At 52.0% G+C, this 25786-nt stretch overlaps 1 protein-coding gene across 4 annotated transcripts in view; it reads left to right on the top strand.

Annotated features, from left to right (window-relative positions):
• LOC114041127 (septin-2) overlaps positions 1 to 25786 on the top strand; it is a 134594-nt gene that overhangs the window by 22768 nt on the left and 86040 nt on the right. For all 4 annotated transcript variants that reach the window (XM_027859401.1, XM_027859403.1, XM_027859404.1 and 1 more), the window contains 5 exons: positions 701 to 803; positions 3755 to 3841; positions 5161 to 5284; positions 12856 to 12990; positions 13427 to 13544. In XM_027859401.1, the coding sequence (XP_027715202.1) occupies positions 701 to 803; positions 3755 to 3841; positions 5161 to 5284; positions 12856 to 12990; positions 13427 to 13544 (567 nt within the window). The remainder of the gene's footprint in view (positions 1 to 700; positions 804 to 3754; positions 3842 to 5160; positions 5285 to 12855; positions 12991 to 13426; positions 13545 to 25786) is intronic.

The following is a 25786-nucleotide window of genomic DNA, read 5'->3' as shown; positions in this document are numbered from 1 at the left end:
CCAGCCTTGTTAACTAGCACTGTCCTTCCTGGGTCTCTTCCCAACCTCCCCCTGCCCTCCCACGGTGCCTCGGGAGCCCTTGTCCTCCTGGTAGCAGACCGTCATCTTCTCATCCTCCTCCATCTCTTTGCGATTGCAGAAACCTGGCCATCCCTGAAGACCCTGCAGGCCCGACCGCCTTGTCCTTTCTCTCCTAGCCCTGATGCTGTGGGCCAGGAGGGGAAGGAGGCAGCATGTGCCTTGTTGCTCCCTGCCACAGCCAGCCCTCCAGACCTCCCTTAGCTGGAATGTTGTACCCACACCCGCTGGCTGCCTCCGTCCAGTACGATTTTGAGCATTATGTGGCTGGAATCCACATGCCCCCAGTTTTCTGTTTTACCAGAGGCTCTCCTGCCCATGTGGTGATGGGATGAGTCATACTTGGTGAATGGAACAGGGAGAGCCGGGGGTGGGCATCCATCGGTGGCTGTGGGGGGAGAGCCTGGGGAAGGCTGGCAGGGGAGGGCGGGCACGAGGGGAGCAGTGGTGCAGCCCCCAAACGCCCTGCCTGGTTGGAGGAGCCTGGGTTTGTCTTGGTGAGACCCCACTCACATGGCACGTGAAACAGATGTCCTTAGGGCTGTCGGGGCATCGCCCTCGCGCTGACCTCTGTGTGCTGGGGATATTGTGTCCTTCTAATTAATTCAGTCTTCTTTTCCAGCTTCCTTCTGAGACGGTGGGCTACGTGGGATTCGCCAATCTGCCGAACCAGGTGCACAGGAAGTCTGTCAAGAAGGGTTTTGAGTTCACCCTCATGGTGGTTGGTGAGCCCTTTTCCTGGCCTTCCACTTTCAGGACCGATTTAGATTCAGTTCTAATTAGAATGAAACATTCCCCAAGACCTGTTGCTATCAGGGTGGCTGCAGTGCCAGGACCGAGCCCGCTGTGATGGTTCTCTGAAGATTTATCCTTCCTCATACTCTCAATTGTTCATATTAAATTTAGACTAGACCCTCTTATTAATCACGAAGCAGGCGTGTATGAAGCCTGGATCGTGTGTTAGGCACGTGCTGAGGAGTGGGGCACGAGGGCTCAAGTGAACCAGTGGCTGTGCTCAGGAAACGTTCCTTTGAGTGGGGAGGACCACATGCACCTGTGGAAGGTGTAGAGATGCTGGGCACCATGAACGCCGGGGCTCTGGGGAAGGAGTGCGATGGCAGCTGGGGGGATGCCAGGGTCTGCATCTTGGAGGAAGAGAGGTGAGAGGGAGTGTGTGCGTGATGTGGGGGGCAGCCGGTGCAAAGGCGTGGAGATGGGAGATCCGTGGGTGTGAGGGATAGCAGGTTTGCTGGTGTGACTGGATTGTAGAGTGTGGAGAGGGGATTAGTGTGCAGTCAGGCTGGAAAGGTGGGAAGGGGCCAAGTGGTGACGAGCCTGCAGAGGTATTCACGTGGGATCCTGGGTCTCATCTGACTTTGGCCTCCACCGAGGTTCTCCCCTCATGCGTCGTGGGGGGTTGGAGGTGACTTTGGCCCCCCAGTGTTAACCTTGGCAGCTCTCCCATGGGGAAAGGCTCTGTGGACACACCTCACAGGGGGGCTGGGTGCTGGGTGTCGGGTGCCCTGAGGGCCAACCTGGCTGACCATGGAAGAGAGTATATCTGTCTGTCGGGGGTAGATATCTTGGAGAGATCCAGGAAAAAGTGTTATGGGAACCTTAAGAAGGAAGAGAGAACTCAGGGGGGCTTTACGGAGGAGGTGACATCTGAGGCGAGCCTTGATTGATGGCGGGGAGGGATTTCTGTAGCTGGAGATGGAATTATGCGGCGGCGGCGGGGAGTGGTGGTGTCCATTCCAGGCATGAAGGAGTGGTATGAGCAGAGGTGGAGAGGCAGGATAGGGACAGATGAGGATGGTGGGTGGAGAAGGGTCCAGAGATGTGAAGGGGACCAGTGCAAGGTAGGGGCTGCACAGGTAGAGGGCAGGTAGAGGCAATTGAGGAAGGCCTTGAATGCCAGGGCCAGGAATGGATAGACTTTTAAGAGGTGTTCTAGGGCTTTTGACAGAGGACGCCTGTGACCCTAGAGGGGCAGCAGGAAGCTTACTCGGGTAGCTCAGAGGAGGTGCTGGAGACGAGAGAGAGGGGAGGCAAGAGGCCCGGAAGTGCTAAGGCCCTCAGCGAGGCCAGCGCCTCCCCATTCCTCCTCATTTGGGTCGAATGTTAGGCCACAGGAGGCTGGAGGCAGAGGTGAGGCCCCAGGCAGCTGGCAGAAGGATGGAGGTGAAAACAAGTGCAGTGAGCTGGTTAGCCAGGACATCAAACGGTGTTAAGGCCAGGGGAGTCGTGGCCCTAGGCCTTCTCCGATGTGGCTTCACCCTCGCAGAGAGATGAGCGTCATCATCCTGTTTAGATGGATGCCCTCAGGAGGCTCCATCGTGCTGAACCCAGACCAAGCGTCTCTGGATCTCTCTTGGAACCTCTGCTTCAGCAGACTTGGGTCCAGGGCTTGCTCCCTGAGGGAGAGAGGGGGGTTCTCTGGAGACCCCAGACCCAGGCGAGCTTATGCCGCCACATCCGTGAGGATACAGAGTGAGGAGAGGGGCATGTAGACAACTCCAGGGCTGCCCGGGCCTCAGGGAGGCCCCAGCGCCCAAGCAGGACTTCAGGGCCCTCCAGATGGAAGGCCTCTTCTTTGAGGACTGTCTTCTCACTGCACCACCTGCTTCTAAATCGCCTGGGGGAGCAGCTGCTTGTCCTGTTGGGGAGGGTTTGCTTTGTAGACACAGTCAAAAATAGCTTACAGCCAGTTCTGATAAACAAGATTGGAGATCAAACGAGGCAATACTGGTTTTGATTTTTTAAGAAGGAGGCGTGTCTCCAGGAGTAACGGGGCTGTTTTTCCTCTCTGTGTCCTGCATGGGCTCCCAAGGTGGATTCCAGACATACTTCAGGCTGTGGCTCCTTGGTTAGAATTAAGGGTTGAGCCCAGCCCGAGGTCTTGGAGAAGAGTGTGCCTGTGGGCATCAGAATTCTGGTCTCTTTGCTTGAGAAAACAAACCACCTACAAGACAACATCTCACAAGGATTGATTAGGGGACCTCGAGGTGTTCAGTCCACAGAGGAGAAGCCAGGAGGCACAGGAAAGCTCTTGGCTAAGAATCTGGAGGCTTCTAGGGCTACGTGGTCCCACGGCCCCCGCCAACAGCATGTCCCAGGGCCGAGGGGGCCGTGGGGGCCGTGGCAGGGGCAGTGAGCTCCTTGGCCCTGGGGGTCTGCAGGCAGGTGGGGATGTTCTGGAGGGGGCCGTGACCTCTGAGGGGTGTGATCTCTTTGTACCTTGTCCTGAATCAGAGGAAGTCATGTCAGTTGTGTTTAAGATGGTTTATACAAAGGAATCCAAGCTTAGGTTTGATTTCCTGCCGGGGCAGGCCGGGGCAGGGGAGACTTCAAAGTCCACAGTGAAGGTGCATGTGAGTGATGGGGCTTCTGAGTGCCCCCTGCAGCCCTGGCCAGCCAGTCTAGAAAACCCAACCAGTCCTTGGGAGGGCTCCTGGATCAGCCCTTTGGGCTTAATCAGTCACACTGAGCATCTTGGTGAAATGTCTGTCTAGGTAGACACTTGAAGCTCTCCCGCTCTGCTCTTTTGGGTCTCCCTCATGGCTGTGGAGGCAGCCCTCCAGTGGGGAGGGGTCTGCATTCCCTGCCTGCAGCTTGGGGGCGGGTGCAGGGGCATACTGAAGAAAGCAGTATACTGAACTGCCGGTTTTACTTCTAGGTGAATCTGGCTTAGGAAAATCCACCTTGATTAACAGCCTCTTTTTGACTGATCTTTATCCAGAGCGATACATTCCGGGAGCTGCAGGTATGTGGGACACGGGCCTGTGTTTGTTGATTCAGGCCAGTGGGCGTGAAGGCTTGCGAGCAGAATGAGTCTGAGCCCTGCCTGCCGGTCCAGTGATGTGGCCAGTGGTCAGGCCACGGGCTTTGCCTGAGTCCCTCCTCCGGGGCCTCTGGGAGGTGAAGACCAGGATTGCCCAACTTCTGGCGGGCGTGTATGTGTGTGTGTGTGTGTGTGTGTGTGACAGAGTTTAGTTCTGGGGAACAGCCCAGCCTCCAGTAGAGGCCTGGGTTGTTGGAGGGGACCCCCTTGGGAATGTACAGCGCTGAAGGCAGCCCATTCTTTGTGCTGTCCAGGTTCTTGTTCCGTGGGCGGGCCTCTGGTAGCCTGGTGGGCATGCCCTCTGCTTTTTTGTGCATTTGGGGTTAAGTGACTTGCCCAGGGTCACACCACTGGTAAATGTCTTGGGCTGACTTTGATCTCAGGTCATCCTGACTCGAGGCCCCAACTGTGCCACCTAGCTGCTCCCATGCCCTCTGTTCTTGAGGAGCTTACTACGGTCAGGGGGGAGCTGGTATGTCCTGACTGGCCCCCGTGGCCTGGCCCTGGCCCTCTTCCTCTGACTGGGAAGGCCATCTAAGGTGGTCTGCTAGGACAAGGCTGGGGGGAGGGGCCAGAAAAGGGGGTGTGTGTGGGTGGGCTGAAGACTTCAGGCCCCCTGGCTTCCTGGAGCACATACGAGAGTGATCAGCTGCTCCTGGAGGACTGCATCCTCTCGTCCATAGAATCACTTCCCCACTGAGCAAACACAGCCATTTAAGGAGAAGCCCAGTGTGTTCTGTGTGTGGGCCACTGGGTGGTGCCATGGAGAGGGTGCTAGACCTGCAGTCAGGAAGATCTGAGTTCTAATCCTGCCTCAGACACATCCTAGCTGGGTGACGCTGGACCAGTGTTCCCCTCTCTGGGCCTCAGTTTCTTCATCTGTGGATGCGGGTAATAATAACACCTACCTTACAGGATTGGTGTTTACACACGCTAAGTGCTTTGCACAGTTAGAGGGATCCTGAACTACTCAGGTCCTTCCCTGGCTGTTTGGATCATCATGAACCTTATGTGTGCAGTTTGCCTGCTAGGCTCGCCCTCCGTCCTTGGAGGACTCCCTCCCTGCAGGGGCTCGTCTTGGGATGGCCGGCAGCCAGCCAGGACAGCCTTTGGCCAGACGCCCCCGAGGCCTGTGCTGCCGAGGCCCTGGGGGGCTTTGCCAGGGCCCGCAGAGTCAGCCTGTTAGAGAGGCAGTGCTTTTGTCCTGGCTCTAAACTGTGAACTGCCCATTTCTATCCCAGAGAAGATCGAGAGAACGGTTGAGATTGAAGCTTCTACGGTAGAGATTGAGGAGCGAGGAGTGAAACTCCGGCTGACGGTGGTCGACACGCCGGGATATGGAGATGCCATCGATAGTCAAGACTGGTACGTTGAACTGGGCGTGGCGGATGCCAGGCCCAGAGGCGTCCCGCAAGGACCCACCCTGTGTGCCAGGACCCAGGGCACAAGGACAGGCAGAGGCCTCTCGTCTCAAGGAGCTCACCCTGCCCCCCATAGGGGCATCTCTCCACCGGAGAGATCGCCTCTCACTTCACCATTTGGTATTCTTCACTGGTTTGGCCTGGCTGCCTAGTCTAACAAGTGAGGGCCTAAAGACAAAGTATTGATGAAAAGGGGGATTTTAGGCGGGGCAGGTCTGTAAGTGGGGCCTCTTCCAGCTGGTCGCCTTCCCTGGGGATCGCTTCTGCTCAGTGTTTCACTCCTTTGGCTCCCGTCGCCCTTGTCTCCCCAGTACGGAGGGGAGTGTTAGTGCTGCAGGACGCTCCCTTCTGATGAACCCCGTATGCTTTTTGGACTGCTCGCTCAAAAAGGCAGAACCGGGGGCGGGGGCAAGGTTGCAGATTCCACCGTGCAGAGAAAACGCTTCTACGGCTCCATCTGCCCAGCAGAGGCCTCAGGGCCAGGCCGGGAGGCCCCTAGTCTGGCTGCCCAGGTACAGACTGGACCCGCGGCCTGTGAGGTCCCTTTCAGTTTGGAGACGCCATGAGTCTGTGTCTTCCTGGAGGCGCCACAACTGTGTGTGTGTCGCTGAGGAAAATGAGCAGAGAGGTGGAGAATGGGGGAGGGGGGCTAGGCCGGGCCTGCCTGGGGGCCTCTGCAGCGTGTGAGACAGTAGCAGCATCAGGGGCTCAGTCAGACAAGCTGCCCTGAGTACTTATTAAGTGCCTACCTTGTGCCCTGGAGGAGCTTATGTTCATTGGTGCAGCTCTCTCTCTCTCTCTCTCTCTCTCTCTCTCTCTCTCTCACTCACACACACACACACACACAACTAGCTGTATACCAAATGCATATCAATGAGGTCCAGAGCAGCCTTGGCAAGGAAGGCATGAGCCACCGAGGGCTGGCCACGGCCTCCTGTGGCACACGGCACTTGGACTCAGTTTGTGAAGAAGCCAGGAATGCCCAGAGGATGATTTGAGGAGAGGAAGCATTCTAGTCATGGGTGTCAGCCAGTGCTTAATAATAATAATGATGATGATGATGATGGTGATAAACATTTCTGTAGTGCCTACTACATTGTGCTAAGGTGAGGAAATGAGACAAATGGTGAAGTGACTTGTCCAGGGTCACACAGCTATTAGCTGTCTGAGGCCAAATTTGAACTCGGGTCTTCTTGATTCCAGGCCTGGTGCGCTATCCATTATGACGCCACCTAGTGGCAAGACACAGGAATTAATAGTTGATCCCAGAGAATTCCTAGAGAGGCACAACTCAGTAAACTTGAGTTGTTTTACTTGTTGTTGGTGACCAGCTTTTAATTATACATTTTTACCTTCTGAGACAGGCTATCCATCACCACATGGTTGGGGTTCAGCTGTCCCAATGTTATTTCAGTGGTGCAGTAGAGCAATATAGCAAAGTCTTTCAAATTTAGCAACTCAAACCAAGAACAGCTTAATTTGGGAAAACCCCGATGCCTTATGATAATGGTTCATTTTGACATTGTTGTTAAACTTGAGTTTGTTGAGTAGGGGAGCGTTGTGACCAGATCTGCGGGATGGATCAGAGGAAGGGAGGCCAATGGGGAGACCAATGGGGAGGCCCCTGTCCCGGTCCCGGGGACGCAGGAAGGTCTGTGTGAGGGGAAGGAGGTGGCAGGGATAGAAATGTCACCATTGGCCGCGGATCAGCCATGTGAAGCGATGGGGGACGGGGAGAGTCCGGCGCAGCCTCAGCAGCAGCCGGGGAGCTCAGGAGCCCCGGGAGGTTGGGAGGAAGGTGGATGAGATTGGTTTTGGATGTCCCGCACCAGCTGGGGACACGCAAGCCTGACTCAGATGGGAATTGTCGCACTAAGGCTTGTCCGGCCTTGGGCAAACACCTGAGGTGGATGGTGAAAGTGTGGAGGCCCTGAGGACCAGAGAAACTAAGCCGCTTGCTTGGGACTACACAACTAAGAAGGCTTGGAGCCAAGCTCTCTCTGGAGCCCCTCTCCCTGCCACCTTTTTCACTGGGGGGCCGTTCTCCTGGCCCCTCAGGGAGTGGCTGGGATCAGAGAGCCTGGGGTTTGAGAGGGCTGCTGCTGCCGCCGAGGAGAAGGGAGGGCGGGCACAGGACGGGACCTGCCCACTACCCGCCTGGCACTGTCGGTGTAGCCAGCCTGCTGGGCCGCTAGCCGCCAGCTCAGGTCTCCAGACTCCCTCTCCTGATAGATGGGGTTGAACCGGATCGTTCGCGGAAGGTCTTCTTACGAGGGGTCGCTAGCTGACCCGGGTGCTTTCATTTCCGCTTCTGAAGCAGGGTCACTGTCGACAGCTGCAGTGCCCACATGGACGGGCAGGTTCCCCACGTGCCGGGCAGTCAAGGCAGGAATTGCGCCAGAAGGCCGAGCCCAGACCGAGCCTCTGCCGCCCGGCGGGCGGCCTGGCTCTGCAGTGTCAGCATCGGGAGCGTGTCCAAGGGGTGGGTGGGCCTCGAGCCGCTGACCTCCGCCTGCCTATTTATCTCTGCCATTTCCTCTGAAGCAGATGTCTCTGCTGCTGGGAGAGGGTGCTTGGGGGGAGAGGGGCTGGACAGGAAAATGTGGGGAGGGTCAAGGGGAAGGACAGCCTTGCAATTGTGAGCGAGACTTCTGGCTTTGAGTGTCCCTAGGAGTGTGCGCGCCCTTCCTGCGTCCTTGTTCTGTGCCTCCTGACGTCTTCAGCACAGTCATGCCGAGAAGGGGCTGAGAAGGCAGAATCACAGCAGCGCCTAGTCCCTTGCCTTATTAAACACTCCCCCTGCGTCCCCCAGCTTTCAGAAAGGCACCATGGGTGAGGAGAAAGCATGCTGGGCTCCTAGTCCAGTCTGAATGACTCGCATTCAGATCTTGGTGCTGACGTTTTGTGACCCTTGGTTTGCACATCTGTAAAATGGGCCAATAACCACGGTACCACCTACCTACCCTACAGGGAGGTTGTGAGGGTAGTGCTGTGTAAGCCTGTCAGTGCTACATAAATGGAAAGAGTCATTGTGGGGAATAAACAGGGCGTCTCCTGTGTTTGACTTGTGTCCTCAGTGGCCGGTGCAGAGCGGGCCCTGTAAAAGTGTGTCTGCAAAGGAAATCAGTTGCTTTGATCATCAGGGCCCTAACAGCATTTATTTTTTGTGAAGAAGTTTAATTCACGAAAGTGTATCTGCCACTGAATTCTCTCTCCTCTCCCGTGGCCCCTCACCAGGGGCCCCACGTGTCTGGGTCACTTAGCTCCTGGTACAAAGGGAGACAAAGTCGGCGTTGTTTTCCTCTCTCCGTGGCCAAGCTCTGCTCCGGCCAGCCCTTTTCTCAGCGCGTCCGCCCTTGGTTCTCTGGGCGCCTGGGGGAGGACAGCTGGCCTTTGAGTATCTTTCTGTGCTTCCCTTCACCGGCGCGGGTAGCAGCCCCCCTGTCTCCATCCGTGCTCCCCTTCCCTTCACCGGCGGGGGTAGCAGCCCCCTGTCTCTGTCCGTGCTACTCTTCCCTTCACTAGCGCGGGTAGCAGCCCCCCTCTATCCGTCCATGCTCCTCTTCCCTTCACCAGCACAGGTAGCAGCTCCCAGCCCCCGGGAGGTGGCATTCATTAGTATGACCTTTTGATGAGGTTCCCCAAGCTGGGCCTTGGGTAGCGGTCAGCCAGCGCCATTTATGAAGCACCCACTCTGTGCTGGGCCCGGAGCTAAGAGGGGAAAGTGAATCCCTGCCCTTAAAGGAGCTTACAATCTAATGGGTAGACAGTGGGGGGTTGCAGGGGAAGGGTCCCCGGGTTGCGGGCTGGTGCAGGAGCCTGGTGGGAAAGGAAGCGATGGCTCAAGAGGAGGGGCCCAGGGGCTGAAGCAACTGCCATGATGGCAGTTCTGGGGTTTGGTGGACATCTGGGGGAGTGCAGCCAGGCAGGAACTGAAGTTTGTCTGGGCCCCTCCTCGAGTCCCTCTGATCAGGTCAGCGATCACCTCCATCCTGGGAAGAGGGCCTGGGGGACAGCTCCCAGGCATCCCTCAGCCCAACCGCAGATGTTTGTAAAGCACACGGCGTGTGGAGTCCTGTGCCACATTCAGAGGAGACAGACCAGTGGGGGCCGCCATGTTGGAGGACACCTGCCTCCTGGTGGCCCTGGGTGCCCCGCCCGCGTGTGGGCCATGGGGTTGGGGAGAAAGCCCAAATAACGGGCCACCTTGCGTTGGTAGAACACAGTGCTGTTTATTTTTTTTATTCGTTTATTTTGAGTTATCAATAATCACTTCCATAAGCTTTTGAGTTTAAAATTTTTCTCCACCTCCCTCCCCACCACCCTCCCCAAGACAGCGTGCAATCTGATACAGGCTATACATATACCTTCCTATTAAACATATTTTCACATTCGTGATGTTGTAAGAATTAGAGGCAATAGGAGGAACCACCAGAAAGAGAAAACAAAACTCACAGAAGAAAAAAATAGCAAATAGCATGCTTCGATCTGCATTCAAACTCCATAGTTCTTTCTCTGGATGTGGATAGCATTTTCCATCATGAGACCTTTGGAGATGTCTTAGGTCCTCGCACTGCTGAGAAGGGCTAAGTCTATCAAAGTCAGTCATCACCCAGTGTGGCTGTTACTGTGTACAACGTTCTCCTGGTTCTGCTCACTTCACTCAGAATCAGTCTATACAAGTCTTTCCAGGTTTTTCTGAACTCCGCCTCCTCATTCATCATTTCTTATAGCATAATAGTATTCCATCACAATCATATACCACAACTTGTTCAGCCATTCCCCAATGGATGGACGTCCCCTCCATTTCCAATTCTTTGCCTCCAGAAAAAAGAGCTGCTATAAATATTCTTGTACATGTGGGTCCTTTTCCCATTTGTATGATCTCTTTGGGATACAGCCCTAGAAGTGCCATTGCTGGGTCAGAGGGGATGCATGTTTTGATAGCCCTTTGGGCATAGTTCCAAATTGCTCTCCAGAATGGTTGGATCAGTTCACAACTCCCCCAACACTGCATTAGTGGAACACAGCGCTTTTTGAGGCACTTTTGTCATCACAAACTTAGGGGACCTCCCGAGGCGGCCAGGCAGGCAACAGATGAGGCAGCCAAGGCTCAGAGCTGGGGAGTGTTTTCAGAGGGCTAGGTGAGCCTGCAGGCGCTCTCTCAGTGCTGTCTGGTGATGGCGAAGAACCTCAGCCTCTAGAGAGCACCACTGAGTGCATAGAGCCCTGGGCCCAGAGTCAGGAAGGCCTGAGTTCAAATCCAGCCTCTGACATTACTAGCTGTGGGACCCTGGGCAAGTCACGTGAACTCCATGTGCCTCAGTTCCCTCCACTCAAAATGGGGATGGTAGCAGCGCCTCCTTCCGGGGTGGTGGCACGGATCCGGAAGTGTTCGTGACGCTCGCTCCTGTTAGCGTTCTTGCCTTGGCTCTTGGCTGCCCCTTCTGCTCTGTGGGTCATCCAAGGGCCGCTGGAGCAAACTGCTCTTTCCTGCCTTGGGGCGGGGGGCAGCGCCAGGGTGATGGTGAAGGATTGGCCTGGTGGGTGGATAGGCAAGTGCTGGGGTTAAGCTCTCTGGGAACTTCCTTTTTAGAAGCAGTTGTACAAAAGTAGCCGGCATTCTTTTTTTTTGGCCAGTCAGCAAGCATTGATTAAGCACCCACTGTATACCTGGCAGCATACCAAGTGCTGGGGATCCCTGCCCTCATGTAGTTCACATTCTAATGGGAGAGATCATACAAACTGCTGTGTATGTTTGAGGTAGATGCAGCATAACGGGGCGGTGATCTCGGGGAAGGCCCTAGCGTGGGGTGTCTAAGAGGGAAGGTGAGGTCTGAGTCGAGTCTCCAGGGAAGCCAAGTGAGGAGAGAGCATTGCGGTCAGAGAAAGGCACTGGGCTGGGAGACAGACTGTCCTGTGAGGACCCGCAGGAAGGCCAGTGTCGCTGGACTGTAGAGCACAGAGTGAGCAGGTGTGAATGGGTGGCTATCTGCCTCACTGGAGAGAACCACCACTAAGGAAAGGTGTCCTTAATGGAATGGGCTGCCTCTTAGTGGCTTGGTGGCTTTGTCTGCTGGAAGCGTTCAGACAAAGAGTGGCCCATTCTGTGTCACTCTCGGTGCAACTGTGGCTGAGTGGCTTGTTGAGGTGGGGGTGGCACTTGGCCAGGTGGGCAGGGACCAGAGGGCCAGCGTGGGTGGCCCTGGCGTCTCACTGCACCTCCCTGGGTTCTCACTCAGCATTGGTTTGAAGAGGTTCTTCTGGCCTCCATTTTCAGCGTGTGCATTTTTCTAGCATTGGGGCTTGTTTTAGCCCTCTCCTGGTGTCCCTCACCCCCCCCAAGCTGGAACATTTGCCGTGGAGGTTTCTGGAATACAAGCACAGCATATGCCCCCGCTCCCGAGCGTGGAGAGCAGAGTGATGTCAAGGCAGGTGTTTCCTGGAAGTCAGGCGGCACTGCGCATTGCTTGCTGGGCCAGATCTGTAGGGGATTTACAGCAGCCAGGCTGGGACAGGACATGGAAGCTGAGGCCATTTCCATTGAAGGCTTGGCCGGGAATATTCTCCCCCATTGTTTGGGCTTCCCCTCCTGCCTGGGCTTTGGATTCCTCTGAGAAGCTCACAACAGATTGTCCTGAGGGGTGGACGTCTTGGTGCTTCAAGGAGCTGGGGTTTTTGGGGGGTGTGGGCACTGCCCCCTTGGGGCTCCTGCTGTTTTCTGTGCATTTCAGGTTGGTTCCCTCGAGCCTCTGTTCCCATCACTCCTACCCCACCCCGCCTTGTAACTGGAAAAATTGCACTCTTCTCTGGAGCTCTTCCTGGGGTCTGGGGTGCAGCCTGTGCCCACCCCCCCTCACCTCTCCATTGCCCTCTGGGTGATGCCCAGCTTTAGTTCTATGTGGGCCATGCCGCTGTAGAGCGACCCTGGTAGAACGTCCATATTGAAAAGATATGAGGATGACGGTGCCAATGGGCATTCCTCAGCATCCTGCCTGTGGGCAGAATAGTAAGTGTTGGGGCCGGGTGAGTTCAGGGCTTCTGCCTCTGAAACCATCTGTATCCGTGATTTTGTGGCAGCCCCCCATAAGCACTTCACTCCAGGAACCCCATTTTAATATCTCAGCCTGAGACTGATCTCTCCCTGTGGAAACGAATGCCCACTCGTTCCTGACACAGCTCGGCGGTGGGGGGAAGCTCTCTCACGGCGGGCAGCGTTGTAATTTACCCACAGAAGGGCGGGCGTGGGGATGTGGCAGGCATTTTCCTCCTGGGCCTGTGACTCCGTGATGCTGCGCTCTCTCTCCCGCAGAATCTGCAAGCGTGACTCCGTTTGGGGTTGGTACGTTTGAGCATTCGTCTTTGCCTCCAGTGTTTTCCCCTTTGCTCTGCAGTATTTAGCCCCCATTTTACAGACGCACTAAGGGCTGGGGATTGCCCAGCTACATCAGAGTGTCCCTTCCTGGGCTGCTCTTCAGACAGACCCTGAAAGCTCTTTTCCTTCTCACACTGCAGCTTCAAGACCATCATCTACTACATCGATGATCAGTTTGAGCGGTACCTTCACGATGAGAGCGGGTTGAACAGACGCCATATTGTGGACAACCGTGTCCACTGCTGCTTTTACTTCATCTCCCCTTTTGGTCATGGGTAAGTAAGGCTGCAGAGACTTTGATCTGAGGCAGTTCCAGGATTTAGGGTACCAGCTGCTCCCAAGTCGATGCAGGGCTGTAAACCCTTCTGTTAGGGGACTACGTCATTCCTGGGCTGTCAGCCGGCCAACTCAATTAAAAGCGTCTTTGGGATCAATGCTGCCTCCTGTTTGCCTGCATTCTTGTAAGAATTTAATTTTACTCTAGAGTTGGCATTGAATTATGACTGGAAAGGCTGAGAATTGACGGGAGATGTATAGTTCCTCCCGGAGTCCTTTCAGCCATGGCTTAAGCGTCTGAAGGAATGGTTCCTGCCACCGGGTGCATTTTTACCCTTCATGGAGACCTGGAGAATGGTCCTCTGTGCTTCTGACTCTGCTCGGGCTCTCAGAGTTGGGTGTCACTCCCTGGCCATGCTGTTGGTATCCTTCCAGGTTGAAGCCCTTGGACGTGGAGTTCATGAGAGCGCTTCACGGCAAAGTGAACATCGTGCCGGTGATCGCCAAGGCAGACACCCTGACCCTGAAGGAGCGAGAGAGGCTGAAGCATAGGGTAGGTGCCGAGGGCCAGGGCCAGCGTGAGTGGGCGGGCTGGCAGTTTGTTTGTTTAAAAGAAGATGTTAGAAACCTGGTGCAGGATCTCTGGGAGGAAAAGTCTCGTAATGAGGCCAGCTGTGAGGTTGCGAGATGGACCTAGCTCTTTTTCAGATACAGGTAAGATGTAGGGTTTTGTGTTCCTTTTAAAGAATTGCAGTGGGTTGAAATGTTTGCCCTTGTGGACGTAGAAATAGACGCTTTCTCAGAAAGCCTTCGCATCTGGATCGATTCTTCTCAAACTGTGGATGGTGAACTCCACGTCCATTTCTAGAAGAAGCCTCGTTTTGACTTTGGAGGAGCGTGTGGTCAAGGTGACCCCGGGGCTGGCTTTTGCAAAGAGGATGGCGACCCACCAGGCCGAGATGGGGGGGAAGGGCTTCCGCGGCCAAGGATGCGTGGAGGCGACGGATCGGAGCTAGGCCAGGGACCTGTTTCTGACGTGTAGTGGCTGTGCCACACTGGCCAGGTCACTTGACTTGTCTTAGCTTGAGTTTGCTTCTGTGTCAACTGGACACGATGATGCATTGCTGGCTACCTCATGGAGAGGCTGGGGATAAAGAACCCTGAAGTGTGACAGAAATAGAAGGTATTACTATAGTAACAATGCCCGATTGCTCTTATTTACAAGGATTTTTATAGGAAATAATTGATTTCAGTAGGCTTCCTTCCCTGTTCACATCAGCCCTCCTTCATGAGGCCATCCGTAATTAGGCTGCTAGGCATCCTAGTGGATGGAGCTTCAGATGAAGAATCAGGAAAACCCGAGTTCCAATCCTGCCTCAGGCACTTTGTGGCTTTGTGACCCTGGGCCAGACATTTAACTTCTATCTTTTAACATTTAACTGTTCTCAGTCCTAGTTTCTTCACTTGTAAAGTGGAGGTAAAAATATTCCCTACCTTACAGGGTTGTTGTGGGTTAACATACAGCGTTTTAATCACTATCTGTCATGATTATTAATACCTAATTAATTGCAAACTATTAGTAGAGAAATTTTTACCTGATAATTTGTTGTTAAAGTTGTCAGTAAGAGAGAAAATCAGAGACACCATTGTGTACCATTTACACTTCGCATCTGTAACCCCTCCCATCTCCAACATCCCAGCTGTCCTAATCTGAAACGTTCCCTAGCACCCTTCTTAACGTTACAATTCACCAAGTAAACCGTACACCTGGAAGCCCGTAGGATGAAAGGAACAGGGACGAGGGACTGTCTAGACAGCAAACCCTCCCTACTCCTGCCATCTTGACAGCGCTTCCCTTGCTAATTCAATTTAGGCAGAGTAGGCCATAGGACTCTTTTCATCCTAACTCCTTACAGAATGGCCGTGGGATTTCCAGCCGTATCCTCAAATGGATGTGTGGTCTCATCATGGTGGCTGATAGTGGTCACAGTCCAGACTTGCCTGCCCATTCTGTAGGACTCTTTCTGTTCATTTCCTGCTGGGGCCTTCCTCCATTTCCTTTGACATCACGTGGATGCCAGAGGGCCGCACAGACTGTCTGTCCCTTGAGTTATCTCTCACTCTTAACAGGTGGCCAGCCGGTCTCTTTGGATTATGTGTCTCTCTGATGAATCCTTTGTCATGCAACAACATTTTTGGTTCAGTAACATTGCCCTAAGGGAGGAAGGTATTAATGTGCGATTTGGGAACTTGCTTTTTTAAATGTTTTGATAACTATTTCAATGGAATTGGCTTCCTTTGTAATCCTGTGTATTTTATGTATTTGTGAATATGATTTTGAGAAGGGGCTTATGGGCTTCCCAGACTCACTGCCAAGGGGGCCTAGACCCAACGAGGTTGAAGACGCCCTGCTTTGCTTCTGGGAAAACCAGGAAGCAGTCTGGCAGAAAGTGGGCATAGACCAACATTCTCCATATGCCAAGAGGGGCTCAAATGGTGACATGATCTAGACATAAAGGATGACATCATAAGCAAATTAGAGGGTCACGGAAAGAATGGCCTGTCAGATCTCTGGAGAAGGGAAGTTTGTGGCCAGATGAGAGACAGAGAGGATCATGGGAGAGAAATGGATCATTTTGATGATATGCAATTAACAAGTTTTTCACAAATGATACACATGCCGCCAAAATTAGAAAGAAAACTGGAAACTGGGGAAAATTTTTATAGCAAGTTTCTCTTGTAAAGGCCTCTTTCTCAAATATATAGGGAACTGAGCCAAATTTATAAATATAAGAGACATTCCCCAGTTGACAAATGGTCAAAGGGTGTAAACAGACAGCTTTCAGAAGTCAGATCTATAGTCATAAGAAAAAAAGCTCTAAATTGCTGTCAATTAGAGAAATGCAGATTAAAACCACTCTGAGGTGCCACCTCCCACGCATCAGATTGGCTAATGTGACAGCAAAGGAAAATGGCAAATGCTGGAGGGGATGTGGGAGAACAGGGAAACCAATGCCCTGTGGGTGGAAGGTCCCAGATGGCAGTTGAAGATGCAGGACAGTCCAACCATTAAGACAGGGCCGAAGGGAGCAGCAAGGTGGTGCAGTGGATAGAGTACCCGCCCTGAAGTCAGGAGGACCTGAGTTCAAATCTGGCCTCAGACCAAACACTTGACGCTTACTAGCTGTGTGACCCTGGGCAAGTCACTTAACCCCAATTGCCTTAAAAAAAAAAAAAGAGCTGAGGGAGTGTGGAAGGGCACGTATCAGGGCTCTGTAGGTTGGAGCATATTCCTGAGGATGAGTTGTACCTGAGAAGTGGTAGGTGGAGCTCCCAGGTGGGTGACTGAGAAAGGAGGAGCATCCAGCTAGCGTCAAAGGCCCCTCTCACGTTCATGAAGCCTTAACGGGTCCAGAGGAGGGTCACCGCTGTTGTTATTGGAGTTGCCCTAGATGAGAAGGTGTGGAAGGAGTGCCCACTAGCCCATTGCTAGTGGGTGGAGCCACTCTAGATGGACAGAGCCTAGCGAGCTTTTCCATCTTTCTCCCTGTCCGTTGTGCTCACGGTTTCTTGGCAGCTTTATGTACCAGTTTGTTTAGCCATTTCCCCTAGGGGATGGGCACCTGCTTTGTTTCCAGATCTTTGCAACCACCACGAGTGCCGCTATAAACATTTGGGGACACATGAGGCCTTTTTTGTTCTTGTCCTCTTTGGGGTACATGCCTGGCACCCACATCTTAACATTTAACATTGCCCTTTGACAGCATGCTGACATTAGCAACCGTCCATGGATTTTCCATTTTAATGTGGAATTCCCTCCCCACAGATCAGTCTTCCGAGTGTTGGCGAGTGGTCATAGGCTTTGAACACAGCATCGTGTCATAAATGGGTACATTTCTTAGTGTAGTGCCCCTTTGAGGCCTCATGTCCTTGGCACTGGCCTAATTTCAGTTCCAAATAGAAGAAAGAAAGAATTTAATTTGAGCGAGCAGACCCAGCACCAAGGTTGTCCGAGGCGCCGCGCTGCATCTCGGGGAGAAGGTAGCAGGCCCGCTGGTGAGGCCGCCGTTTTCGGGAAGGGTCTGAGAAGGCCTTGGGTCACAGCCCAGGACACCAAGCTGATTGATTTGCCCTGAAGACGAAGTTGCGGTAACGTGACATTGAGCTTCATCCTGTTGGACTGAAGGAAAGAGAATGAGGGGAGTCATCTCTTTTCCTTGGGGGCGATGACACATTTGTGTGCACAGGTTGTCTGAGGAAAGACGTGTGTTATGTTGTTCCAAGTATATGTTGCTTCGTGGAGGCGCGTATCAAGTGGTTCCAAGAAAGTGGCGGGTGTGTTTTCTCAGGGGAAATGACTGTGTGTTATTTCAGCTCGGGACGTCTTGGTGAGAAGGTGACTAATCAGCGGCGAGCATCGGGGTCTTTGCTGTCATGATCACAAGAGCTGACAGCTTTCAGAAGTCGCTGCCATTTGGCGGCCAATCTGAGGCCGGGGACGCTTTGTTTTGATTTTTCGAGCTCGGCAGAGAGTCCTTGAGAAGGAAGCCCCGCTCGGCGTCGTTCCTGTTTGGTCTTGCTGCGATTCAAAGCCCCGTTCCCCACTGTTGCCCCCCTTCCATGGGAAGCCACGGAGGAAGCCTGCCTGCAGGCCTGACTTCATGGGAGGGAGCGGGCACTTGGGTGTTGGCGCTGTTCCTTTCTTTACGTTTCCCAGGGGAAGCTAATCTCGAGAAACACAGAACCTCGGGAGACCAATAAAGGGGACGGCAGGAGAAGCAGAATGGCCCCATTGTTGAGCCATGAAATAGAGTTTGTTTTTATTGCTTTTCTTTTATCCTGCAGGAAGGCCCCGGGTTTAGCAGCTGGGATGTGTTATCTCGCACCCCTGGTCTGGGCTTTCCCTCTATTGTTTGTGCTGCCTTTTCATCCCTGCCACCGCTGACAAATTAAATGGGCTTCATGTTTCATGTGTTGGCCTCCTGTTCCCTCAGACAGTGGCGCTGCCAACGGGTCCCAGAAGCCCAAGGACCACCGAGGCAGGTGGGTCCGCCTTGTCTCTGAGCTTCCCTGCTTGAAAAACCAGTGGGTTCCCACTGTCTCCGAGAGGAAGGGCTTCACGCTCCTTAGCGTGGCTCCTCGTGCCCGGGCGCTCCGACTCCTACTTCCCTTCACACACCCTTCTTACCGTTGCTGTTCGTGGGCCCTACGTGCAAACCAGGCCCCGAAACTGAGATTCCATGTCCTCCCTCCATGCCTTTGCATCAGCCGTGCCCTGCGCTTAGGCTGTCCTCCCTCCGCCATCCTCTGCTTTTCCTCTTAGTCTCAGCCTTCTCCTTTCACCTTCTCCTCTCACTTGTCTGCGTGTCCTTGCCCCCCGAAGAAGGCGAGCCTCTCCAGAGCAGTGTGTAGCCCCAGGAACTTCCAGCGTGTCTCGCGTGGGATGGAAACTTAACCAACAGGCATGTCCTGTCGCGGGCCCTGGGAAGGGAAACACAAACTCAAGCCCGTTCTGCCTACTCTCCAGGACTTAGTAAGTCGGGATTGATTTCTCCTGGAGAAGATACAACTTGTGGCCTCTGTAGGATTGGGCTGCAAAGGGCCCAGCCCAGGACATCTCCGCGCTGCGGCTCAGCCTGCCTCCGCCTGTCTCCTGAGCAGCTGACCCTGACGGCTCCATTGGGAAGGAGCCTTTCCGTAAGTCGAGACGGTTCTCCTCTGCAGCTTCTACCGCTGTTTCTCGTTCCGGCCTCTGGGGCGAAACAGAACGTGATTTCACCAGATACCCTTCAGTTACAGACAAAACTGACCAAGTCACACTGTCAACTGACACTGAGCCTGCAGGCCATGAAGGCCCCCCCCCCCCCATGCCATTTTCCTGTGAGCTGTTGTTGTCTAAAGGTTCTCCCCACTCCGGAGCCATTTACTAGATGGTCTGAGTTTCTGTATGGAATTTGACACTTATCCTGGTTAAATTTCATTTCATCAGATCCATCTTTCTAGCTAATCTGGTGGAATGTTTCCTTTTGAGGCAGCTTGGGACCCAATTAAGTCCTTTTTCATTTTGCAAAATGAAGATTCATCTTGCCCTGAAAGGTGTATGCTTTTGTGGGGAGAGAAGGGAAATCTCTTCTTGATATTCCCCCCTTACGGTTATGAGCCCTTTCCTACATGAGTGGATTTACTTCAGTACTCCAGTGTACGTACTCTTCGCCCCTTCCACACCCCAGGGACAAAAGCCCTCTGGTGACGAGCATCGCCACGCTTTGTCCCGGACCTCCGATGGCAGGCCTCGGTCCGTCCCTGCCCAAAGCGTCCAGTTCTGAAAAGACTCTGGGGAGTTGAATGAACTGTGAGCTCACCCCGAGTCATCTCCATGATGTAGCATCTCAACAAGCCAGTGTGATCTCGGGCAGGCTGAGGAGGGGAGAGGCCGCCCACTGTCCTCTGCCATGGCTGTTGTGTGCAGGTCTGGGCACCGCCATTTAAAAGGGACGTTGATGAGCTGGAGAGCATCTGGAGGAGGGCTATCAGGATGGTGAAGGTCCCGGAGTCTGTGTCAAATGAGGAAGGAACTGGGCAGAACGGCCTGGAGAACAGAAAGCTTGGGGAACAAGACGGCCGTGATCAAACGTTGGAACTACCAAGCAGAGGAGGGATCGGCCTCGTTCTGTTTGACCCTGGGAAGTGGAAATGTGAGATGTGCAAATTTAGACTCCTCTCCTCCAAAGTCCATGTGGGCTGTTCGTGCCTGACCTGTGGTGGAGCCTTCCAAGCTTGTATTGGTCTGGTCAGCTGCAGCTGGACACACGGTGCCTTGGCCCCAACTTAATGGTGTCATTTTGGTCCTCCACCCAGGAGGTAGAAAGTAGGGGCAATGAGGGGGGAGTGGCAGACAGATCACTTGGGTTTGATGTCAGGAAAAGCCCTCCCACTGTGAGATCTATCCCAAAGGCAAACAGGCGGGCTCTCCTTCCGTGAGGTCTCCAAGCAGAGGCCGGCCCGCCACCCGTCAGGTGGGCTGTAGAAGGGACTTTTGTTCAGCCGTGGGGTGGACGTGGTGACCCTGAGGACCTTTCTAGCTCTGAGATACTAGGACTCTGACTGTCGGTGGCGAACCGTGAAATCCAGCCATATTTGCAGGGTGTGAAGTTTCCCCGGCTCTTTGAATTTCATGAATTGTTTTTTTCTAAATTTTATTTTTATTTTCAGTTCCAGATTCCAGCCCCTCCCCCACCCATGGGGCAGGCAAGAAATACAATACCCATTCTACCTATGAAGTCATGCAAATATATTTCCACATTAGCCATGTTCTGGAGAAAAAAAAGTGTGAAAAACAAAGAAAGGGAAGAAATATGCTTTAATGTGCCCTCTGAGTCTCAGTGTTCTGCCTGGGGCTGGATGGCAGTTCATATCGTGAGTCCTGTGGGTGGTGATCAGAGTAGTGAAGTCTTTAACCATTATTAACCGTGGTGTTGTTCCTGTATACTATGACCTCCTGGTTCTGCTCACTTCACTTTGCATCATCCCAGATTTTTCTGAAACCATCCCCTATAGCATAATAGTATTCCATCATTTTCATATGCTGTAACTTGTTCAGCCATTCCCCAGTTGATGGTCGTTCCCAATTTTTTGCCACCACGGGAAGAGCTGCTAAAATATTTTGGTACATACAGGTTCTTTCCCTTGATCTCTTTGGGGTACAGACCTAGTAGTGGCATTGCTGGCTCCAAAGGTATGCACGGTTTGATGGCCCTTTGGGCCTAGTTCCAGATTGTTTCCCAGAAGGGTTGGATCAGTTTACAGCTCTACCAACAGTTTTTCCACATCCCCACCGGCATTTGTCCTTTTTCTTTTTTGTCATGTTAGCCAATCTAATGAGTGTGAGGTGGTACCTCAGAGTTGTTTTAATTTGCATTTCTCTCATTACCCATGAATTATTTTAATTAAGTTTATCATGGGCCACAGAGAATAAATTCTTCTACCAGAGTCCTCCCTCGATGACTTGCTGTGGCCTGAAGATGCTGGTGAGTTCCCTTCGGACGACCTGCTCTGGCACGTCCTACCCGAGCTGTAAAGGATGGAGTGGCCGGGTGGTCTTGTCCTAGGTCTGGCTCAACGCTAAGTGGCAACAGCAACGCTTGAGGGTCATTTCTGAAGTCCCAGAGGGGTCCTCCCAGGTGCCTGAGTGCTCACAGCGACAGACAGGGCACGGGTCCCTTCGGTTGTTGAAGTGTATTGGCTACCCGTGGCCCGTGCTTTGTGTGACCATTTGTCAGTCGGAGGACATGGTGGAGAGGAGGCTGCGTTGTCTGACTGGCAGACCCCCATGGGAGAGGAGGAACAGAATAAAGGACAGCTGTGTCTGAAAAAGGAAGCTGGGCTTTGAGTAACAGCTGGGAAGAGAGGGCCGGCGCTTCTGGGCAGACTCCACGGTCTCTGGGTGGTAGCTGTGCACTTTCTGGGAAGGGACGGCCAACAGCTTCAGCCTGCGTGGGAAGTGGTTTTAGTTCATCAAGAGGAACAGCTGTAAATTCCTGAAAACCACTTAGGATTCCAGACAGATCATAACCTCTTGTTCCCTGTGAACCTTAGGAGCTGTGAGGCTTCCAGGGAAAGAAGCCGCACAGCATCGCAGCATCTTTAGGATATCAAAGGTAGGAAGACCTTCTCCTCTTAGGGGATTTGTACACTTTGAGAAAACGCTCAGATGTCGAGCTCTTGCCACGAGAAGCCGCAGAACCACCGTGGGCCCCCTCCCCCCGCCGAAGTCCGTCTGATGAGTTGTCATTGTGGAAGGGATCCCCTGGTCTCTAGGGAAGAGAACAGCCAAGAGCTTCTGCTTTCTGAAGTATTAGAGTCCAAGTTTAGCTTGTGTTGTACGACACCGGAATTTCATTAGAGGAAGAATGTCTGTGGTTAATCCTCCACATATTCCAGTAACTGGAAGGTCTTCCTTTTTCTTTTTCTTCTTTTTTTTTTAATTTGGACTTTTTTTTAGGCACTTGGGGTTCAGTGACTTGCCCAGGGTCACACGGCTAGTAAATGTCAAGTGTTTGCTCCGAGGCCGGATTTGAACTCAGGTCCTCCTGACTTCAGGGCCGGTGCTCTATCCACTGCGACACTTAGCTGCCACAGGGTCTTCCTTTTTCTTCGTTAAAGGAGGGCTTCTGGCTTTTGGAAGACATCATTACTCAGGCTCACTTCAATCTTCTCTTATGACTTTTGTTATATTGCTGTTTTACTGGTTGGGAATCCTTTAGGTGTGTGTTGTTATGTGGGTTTCTTGAGCTGAGAAGACCCTTGGGAGATCGTCTCGTCCCACTTGGCACCAACTGTCCTCCAGGGCTGGCCTTTTCTTACGTGGTTCTGGCCTTCTCCGTGCAGGCCACAAATCTCTGCCCACTTTGTGCCTTTGTGCCCTGTAGAGTTCTTGCCCTCATCTTTCTGTAAATCCTGGGGACCTTCCCCTTGGTCTTCAGGGGGCTCCAGTGTAACTCATAGGATGCCCAGCTGACATGGCTGCCACTCATTTTGTGACTGGCTCCCCACTTCTTCCAGTCAGTCATGTCCTCGTCAGTGTATCTGTCACCACTTCTTGTGCTCAGGCCATTGTTGGTAACTGGTTGCTTCCTTCAGGTGCTCCTGGGGGCCCGTCCCTTGCCCTGAGGGCCAGTACAATCTCCTTGGGGGCTGCTCCTTGGGCTTAGTTTATGCACCATCCACACGGTCTTCCTTATATCTAATCAAAGCTGTACCTGTTCAAAATGAGGCAGCTGGGTGGTTCAGTGGTCAGAGCACTAGGCCTGTAGTCAGGAAGACCTGAGTTCAAATTTGGTCTCAGACACCTACTAGCTGTGTGATCCTGGGCAAGCCACTTAATTTCTGTTTGACTTAATTCACTGGAGAAGAAAATGGCAAACCACTCTACTCTCTTTGCGAAGAAAACCCCATGGACAGTATTGGCATGCTGTGGTCCACGGGATCCTGAAGAATGACCACTGACAACAATGTGTCCATGGTTGTTTACGTCTCTCACGATCATTTACAATAAACCCTCAGGGATTGTTTTGTTTGACTGTTTATTCTTGTCACAAGGGTTTTCTTTTCATTTTCTTTTTTTTTTCCAGTGGAGGGAGGGTAGGAGAAAGGGATAAGAAATTTTGAATTGAAATTTTTTTCTAGAAAAGAAGTGATATAAAAAGTATTGCTAAGGGCAAAAGAGGTCCAAAAAGCCAAGGAGAAAAAGAATGCCCTAAAACGCAAAATTGGCCAAATGGAAAAGGAAGTCCAAAAGCTTACTGAAGAAAATACTTCCTTAAAAATTAGAATGGAGAAATTGGAAGCTAGTGACAATTTGAAAAATCAAGGCACTGTAACACTAATCCAAAGGAATGAAAAAATAGAAGAGAATGTGAAATATCTCATTGGAAAAACAACTGACCTGGAAAATAGATCCAGGAGAGAGAACTTAAAAATTATTGGACTATCTGAAAGCCATGATCAAAAAAAAGAGCCTAGACGTCATCTTTCAAGAAATGATCAAGGAAAACTGCCCTGATATTTTAGAACCAGAGGGCAAAATAGAAATTCAAAGAATCCACCTATCACCTCCTGAAAGAGATCCCCAAAGGAAAACTCCTAGGAATGTTGTAGCCAAATTCCAGAATTCCCAGGTCAAGGAGAAAATATTACAAGCAGCCAGAAGGAAACAATTCAAGTATTGTGGAAACACAATCCGTATAACACAAGATTTAGCAGCTTCTACATTAAGGGACCAGAGGGCATGGAGTATGATATTCCAGAGGGCAAAGGAGATAGGATTACAACCTAGAATCACCTACCCAGCAAAACTGAGTATAATCCTTCAGTGTAAAAAATGGTCATTCAATGAAATAGATACCTTTCAAGCATTCCTGTGGAAAAGATCAGAGCTGAATAGAAAATTTGACCTTCAAATACAAGACTCAAGTGAAACATGGAAGAGGGAAACAGGAAAGAGAAATCATAGGAGACTTGTTAAGGTTGAACTGTTTACATTCCTGCAGGGAAAGATGATATTTGTAACTCATGAGTCCTTTGTCATTATTAGGGTAGTTCGAGGGAAAAAATTATATGTACGTATAGATAGATAGATAGATAGATAGATAGATAGATAGAGGGTACAGGGTGAGTTGAAGATGAAGGGGTGATATCTGGAAAATAAAATTAAGGGGTGAGAGAGGATTATACTGGGAGAAGGAGAAAGGGAGAAGTAGAATGGGGTAAATTATCTCACATGAAACAGACAAGAAAAGGCTTTTACAGTGGAGGGAAAATGGGGGAAGGTGAGAGGAAATGAGTGAATCTTATTCTCATAGGATGTGGCTTAAGGAGGGAATAACACACACAATGGGGTATGGAAATCTGTCTTACCCTACAGGAAAATAAGGGGGGAAGGGGACAAGAGAGCAGGGGGTTGATAGAGGGGAGGGCAGATTGGGGGAGGGGATAATCAACAACAAACAATTCTGAGGAGGGACAGGGTCAAAAGAGAGAATAGAATAAATGGGGGGTAGGATAGGATGAAGGGAAATATACTTAGTTTTTCACAACAGGACGACTATGGAAGTGTTTTGTATGACTGCACATCTATAACCTGTATTGAGATGCTTGCCTTTTCAATGAGGGTGGGTGGGGAGGGGAGGAAGAGAGAAAATTTGTAACCCAAAGTTTTAAAAACACATGTTAAAAATTTAAAAAAATTAAATTAAAAAAAAATGAAGAGGAAGCAAAAAAAAAAAACAACAACAAAGTATTGCTAAGAATGAAAACTAAAAATGGGAAATGGTGCTTTCTACTGCAGGCCAATTGGAGGGAGGGCTAGTATGAATCATTGTTTTTTAAAGTCTTAAATGAGTGAACATTTTCAAGAAATGCACTTTATTATTTTCAGTTAAATTCAGCAAGTGCTTGTTAAGTGTGTAGTATGGGCCGGGCCCCGTGCTCATTAAGGAGGACGTGCTGACAAAATGAAGTATTTACCGCTCTCAAGAAGGAGAGATGCATGTCTGTATGAGGGGGGGACATGTCTATAGAGAATTAAAAGCAAAATATCTCGAGTCGTTTCCAAGTTGGGAAGGCATTAGTAATGGGGGAAGCCTTAAAGGAGCCAAGGTGAAGGCAGGCACACGGCACATGGCTAGTGCAGAGCAGGAGGTGGGCCTCCCAGCGGCCAGACTGGATGGAATATAGTACGTGAAGAAGAGGGATGCGTCAGCTCACAGAGGGAGGCTGCAGCTTTCAGTGTAGTGTAGTGGAGCTTGTGTTTGTGTCTAGAGGCAACTGGGAGCCATTGGAGCTTCGTGAGCAGGGGAGTGATGTGGCAGCCCAGTACTTTAGGAGTGTTACTTGGCAGCCATGTGTAGGATGGAGAGAGAGTGAGACTTCAGAAACATCAGTTAGGAGGTGATGAGGGCCAGATCTAGGCTGCTTGTGCTGTCTGTAGAGAGAAGGGGGCGGGTGGCAGAGATGTCAAGGGAGAATTGACAAGACCGATTGGACATGGGAGTTGTGTGTGTGAAGGAGAGTGACGAGTCACGGGTGATGCAGGATTGTGAACTCGGGTGAGTGGAAGGGTCGTAGTGGCCATAATAGAAATGGCAAATTTAGGGAGGCGGTGCATTTGAGGAGAAAGATAATGAGTCTGCTTTGGACATGTTGAGCTATGGTAGGCCAGGCTTTCCCAGACGGGGACTGGCGCAGCCTGTCCTCACCTCCACATGGTAGGCCAGGCTTTCCCAGACAGAGGCTGGC

This window comes from Vombatus ursinus, unplaced genomic scaffold (genome assembly GCF_900497805.2).
Source record: "Vombatus ursinus unplaced genomic scaffold, bare-nosed wombat genome assembly UNPS02014167.1, whole genome shotgun sequence".
Classification (NCBI taxonomy): Eukaryota; Metazoa; Chordata; class Mammalia; order Diprotodontia; family Vombatidae; genus Vombatus; species Vombatus ursinus.
This window is presented reverse-complemented; position numbering and strand designations above follow the sequence as displayed.